General features: G+C 36.3%; 1 protein-coding gene across 1 annotated transcript; it reads left to right on the top strand.

The window, feature by feature from the left end:
• Positions 1–782: 782 nt before the first annotated feature.
• On the top strand, positions 783–4,255 carry cox20 (cytochrome c oxidase assembly factor COX20). The gene is made up of 4 exons (XM_004553531.2): positions 783–922; positions 1,633–1,747; positions 2,475–2,538; positions 2,685–4,255. The coding sequence occupies exons 1-4, from the start codon at positions 890–892 to the stop codon at positions 2,827–2,829; spliced, it is 357 nt and encodes a 118-aa protein (XP_004553588.1). The 5' UTR covers positions 783–889; the 3' UTR covers positions 2,830–4,255.
• Positions 4,256–5,222: the final 967 nt, after the last annotated feature.

Here is a 5,222-nt window from a genome sequence, read left to right as displayed (position 1 = left end):
TTTGTATGTTCCCTATAACCTGCATTGTGGATGATTCGAATTGCTTTCTTTTGAAGAGTAAAAAGTGAATGTAATGTGGTTTTATAGTTATTGCCCCAGACCTCTGCACAATAGCTTAAGTATGGTGAAACCAGTGAACAGTAGAGAATATGAAGTGATGTTCTGTCGAATACCTGTTTTGCCTTGTTTAGTACTGCAATGCTTCGTGATACTTTGGAATGAATATATCTTACGTGAGCTCTCCAGTTAAGTTTTTCATCTATTATTACCCCCAGAAATTTATTTTCACTGAAAAGTGATTGCAAATGTCAATGTTCTCTGTTTATTTATTTTTTTAGTTTTTTTTTAAATATATATCTCTGCTTATATTGGCAAATAGCCTGTAGTAAACACTACTGCAATCATTTTTTGTCAGTCAGTTTTATATATCTTTCATTTATCATGGGAAAAAAATTCAAAAAATTGGCAAAGAGGGCAACAGAAATAGTAGAAAATAAATAAATAAATAAAACAAATAACATCACAGTTCATATTTTAAGTGACCGAAAAGGCCTGGGTTGATTACAATGTAGGCACAGTAATGAAGAGTCATAAAGATACTTGCTAAACATGTCATTACTGACGTTTTATATCTAACCCCTTTATAAATCCTGTTCACTACTAAGTAGCGATATTAGACGTGAAAAACACAGAAAAACAACAGGAAATCATTTTTGCAGACGCCGGAACCACACATCTTTAGTACGTTTGAGTCGGCGACTTATAGGGAACGGACCATTCGACAGGTACGACGCATGCGTATAGAGGCAATGATGTTACGAAAGTGATTATATGTTTTTAATATAAATTGAACTTGCACGTTGAAGAAGGACACAAATACGGCGGCTATATGGCAGGAGAAGATAGGGAGACTCAGACCAAGGTGAGAACTCGAAGGGACTCGATGGAATCGCGGCGGAAACGCATTGGTGTTTGCAGAAGGTCAACATCAGCCGATTTGATTTAGCTTGTTTAATTTGAACTGTAGGAGAAAATGAGGAAAATATAAGTTAACAAAGAGCTCAATTCGAGTAATGACAACAGGCCGAACGTTTAAATTAAGCAGCAGTTAAAGAGGACAGCTGGATGATACATAACCTTCGTGAGACAAGACGCTTCAGACAAGACCCGATTTGGAAATTTGGTGCTTAAAGATTAACTTTAAGTAGCAGACATGAAACCAGCATCCCTGTTAGTGAGGCAACGATTTTCTTAAACAGTATGGCAATCCGAAAACTTCGGCTTACGGATTATTGACCCTATTATTCAATATTTCTGTAAAACGCCTGTCTGTGTTCACAACAACACATTTAAATGAATAAAAAACAATGGACTGTGAGTGGTGTGACTGTGAGTACTGGAAAACATTAACGTGCAATAAACTGTAAAGATATTCTTTTTGGCATCAATGGATTTCTACCCAGTGTGGGGAAAATGTTGTAGGTGCCCGTTGGTCACCATGAACATCTGATTATTTCCTAACTGACAAACACAGTGTTCACACAACATTGTAAAGCATTTATAGACAAAGATGGAATTCGTTTTTGGAAGGAATTAAGATCAACGTGTATGTCTTTACTGTCTGTTCTTCAGGGTCTGAGGCTGCTGGGGATCCTGGATGTCCAGAACACTCCTTGTGCCAGGGAGGCCATCCTGCATGGAGCTGGAGGCTCAGTAGCTGCTGGGCTGCTTTATTTTCTGGCTACTAGTGAGTCTTGAGTCTGAAATGTCTCTGAATTTACTGCTTGATTGTTTTTATTACTGTCACTCAAATGTTAAAGTACAGTTACTTTTGGATGCTCCCTTGCCACAAGAGGTCGCTACAGCAGGTAACTGTAGTCAACAGGGTTTATAAAGGGGATATGCACAAAATAAAGAAAGGATGTGTTTTGTAATTATTTTTATGACGCTGCATTACTGTATCTACATTATAATCAATACAGTACTTTAAAAAATACTTTTTGATAACAATGTGACTTTATCTGGATAAAAACAGAAAATCTAATAATCACTTTGCCAAAATCTGATCGCAGCTTCCACCTTGTGAGAGGGATGCTGTTTGCGACTCAAAATGACTTTATATGTTTCACGAGTAATCTATTTGGCAAACATATCACGGATTATAGGCCAACAAGTCACTTAGAACAGTTTAAATACAGGCAATCATTTTTTTGGCAAATAACGTAAATCACCTTTTGGCACAACATGCAGTACCCTTCCTGACGCAGCATCAGAGGGGACGTGTGTCACGGTTCGCATGTGGAGTAATTTACTATAATTTTCTTGTACAGTTCATCATGCAAAGCCAAAACCTCTTGATGTATCCAAACCTTAATACACATTTTATGGTAGTCCCTTTAAACAGAAATGCAAGTAAACAAAAGTTATTCCAGTTCGTCTTATAGTTATCTGACTCGTTTTCTTGTTTTCCTCAGGTCGGGTGAAGAGGTCTTTTGATGTGGGATTTGCGGGTTTTATGGTCACCACACTCGGGTCCTGGTAGGTCTTAAGGACACAATTTTTCTTCAGTGCCTTTCACGTTTTAGTCAGAATAAACATTTCTGTTTTGGCTCTTTCTCGCCTGTCTAGCTTGTTTACTACTTTGTTGTGTAACTGGAATGCTCCTGTTTCTTCCCACTGTTAAGGTTTTATTGCAGGATGAACAATGCTAAGCTCCGTGTGCAGCAGAGGCTGATACAGGAAGGCATCAAAAACAAGGTCGCGTATGAAGGAACTGTTATGGACCCCACAAAAAAAGGCAAAGCAGAAGCACCTTCAGGCCCCTCGTGACCTCTAGCTCTTTTCCTCTCGGAGGACAAAAGAGAATGCAGCTAGGCTAAACAGACCTAACTGCGTTTCTCTGAATTGATGGACAACATTATTAGAAACATTTCATGGATGTTTTTCTGTGTTGGATTGTTAAGGAGCTCCTTCTCTGTTATTGAAATTCCTTCATAATCTGAAAGCGCCAAAGCAAGTTAGTTTCATTTTCCAGTCCCTGACATGATGAGTTTGACTCATTTTCACTGTATCCTAATGCTAAACTAATAAAAGAAGTACTGATTTTGTTTTAAAATGATGATCAGGTTAAGTTATTACTGAGGTTTTCTACACATCAGCCTCTACATAATGTAAAATGGAAACTGCTAGTGTGAATCTGTTGTTTTATGTTATTAAAGCAACAAAATCAAAAGGTGTATCAGAAATGAAGGAAAATCAGGATGTACTGGAGTCTTTTCAGTGGTGTTTATCTGAATGTGCTGAATGAAGCGTCTGTGGGAGAAAGTACAGAGCAGCAGGATTTGTGACTCAGTCTTTAAATCCACTGTATCCCTGAAGGTTTGATTATTTAATGTAACAGTTACATGCTTTCGAAATTAAGATTAAAATTAAAAATCAAAACAAAGGCCTCATATAGAAATTGTAATTGATCTTTTTTTTATTATAAACTTTTCTGTGATTCAACTATTAATAAAATTACTGTGAGCCTTAAATTTAGGTTTAGCTTACATTTTGAGTCTGTTACCAGGGTAACAGTTTCTGTGATCCTAGCTTACTGGCAGGTTTTCTTTATTAAACAGAACTTCTCTCTGACTCCTCTTCTGAAGCTGCAACTGAACCAGCTGACCGAGGCTCTTTTTCATTTCTGCAGTCACAAAGTTGCCATTTTGATATTAATTTGTTACTTTTGTTTGTTTAGTTTGCATCAGGCTGTCAGCCTCTTACTGTAGTGATCACGTATGTATGAAATTTCAAACATATACGATCTACGAACAAGGTCTTCTCAAGTTACAGCTGAATTCAACTCAAGAATCACATGAAAAATTTGGTTGACTCCTGCTTTATTTATAGAGTTAAATTGAGTGCAGATAAATGCTGACTGAGTGGAGAATGCTGATTACGATGACTCATTTTCCCTTGTGTATTATTTATTTGTTTCTATGGGGCTCATGGTCCACACTCAAACACATTTATTTGCCCTTTACAGCTGAATCAAAACTCAGGTTCTGCAAGCTGATCAGTTTTTCTGGAAATTCAGTTTCTCATTTCTAGTCAGGATTTTTTAAACCTGCTCTCTGGAATATAGCCCCAGATCCTAGCTGGATAAATGTGTTTGCTACATGTTCAAGTGGTTTTATATTCTTGGCACACTGTTATAAAATGTTGGCTAGCAAGTGTCTATCTGTCCTTCCTGTTTGTAGTACTGCAAGCCATTGTAGGTCCATTCTAATATCAAAACGGCCTCTTTAAAAAATATTTAGTATGTTTTACGACACATATTACACTATTTCAAATGCTTTTGGGGCCAGAAAATGTTAGTATGCCCTCCTGTATGAAATCAGCTTGCTTTTTGTCCTTAGTGAGTTCCTGGTACCAGCTACAGGACATGCAACAGGAGTGTAAAAGTAGTTTTATATCTCAGCTGCCTTAAAAAGGAAAAACTGGAAAATGAAATCTAAAACATTGTGCAGAAGAAGTAAGATATGCAAGGCTACATCAAACAGATCAAATTAAGAAGGGAATCATTGTTCAGTCCAGGTTCCTGTTCAGCTCCTGTATATTTTACTCTGATGCACAATGTACAAAGAATTTCTGCTCACATTCTTCATTTACATTTTTTCTCCTGCATAGTCACATAAAGTAAAAACCTTTATCAGGTTGTGTAGCTAATACTAATCTAATGAACATGAGATTCCATTTATTGTTATTTAGCGCATGTGAAAAGTTTTGTTTTAGGTTTTCTATCCGATCAGTTTTAGAAAGAGAAAAATCATTATTTACCACTTTAGCAAGTTAATAATTTGTTCTGTCTGATCACTTTTGACCATTTATAGCCCTGAGCCTTAGAACTTCAAAGAAAAAGACAAAAACAACAACAACAAAAAGAACATTTAGAAAAACAAAGCAGAAAATATGGCAGCATTTTAAACAAACAAAAATAAAAACAACAACTACCATTTTAGGAATTACAGTATTTAATTTAAAAAAAAAACGGAATAATTTGAGGGTTTTTTGATTTGTTTTTGTTGCGTTTCCTGTTTTTTGGTCTGTTTTGCCCTTGTGAGTCATATATTTGATATAAAACAAACAACTCTTTAAGGCAAATAATCCTCCTGGGTAAAAATAAAATCTAAGCCCCTCCCTTTAGAAATAAAAAATAGTGCGACACAAACATACAGAAA

The sequence above is a fragment of the Maylandia zebra genome, linkage group LG13 (genome assembly GCF_041146795.1).
Source record: "Maylandia zebra isolate NMK-2024a linkage group LG13, Mzebra_GT3a, whole genome shotgun sequence".
In the NCBI taxonomy this organism is placed as follows: Eukaryota; Metazoa; Chordata; class Actinopteri; order Cichliformes; family Cichlidae; genus Maylandia; species Maylandia zebra.
The sequence above is the reverse complement of the archived record's forward strand: the minus strand, read 5'-3'. Positions and strand labels throughout refer to the sequence as shown.

Excerpts from the sequence above, each read along its gene's own strand:
- cox20 (XM_004553531.2), top strand. The coding sequence starts at position 890 with ATGGCAGGAGAAGATAGGGAGACTCAGACCAAG. Across the intron at positions 923-1,632 it reads ATAGGGAGACTCAGACCAAG|GGTCTGAGGCTGCTGGGGAT; the intron begins GTGAGAACTCGA and ends TCTGTTCTTCAG. Across the intron at positions 2,539-2,684 it reads GTCACCACACTCGGGTCCTG|GTTTTATTGCAGGATGAACA; the intron begins GTAGGTCTTAAG and ends CCCACTGTTAAG.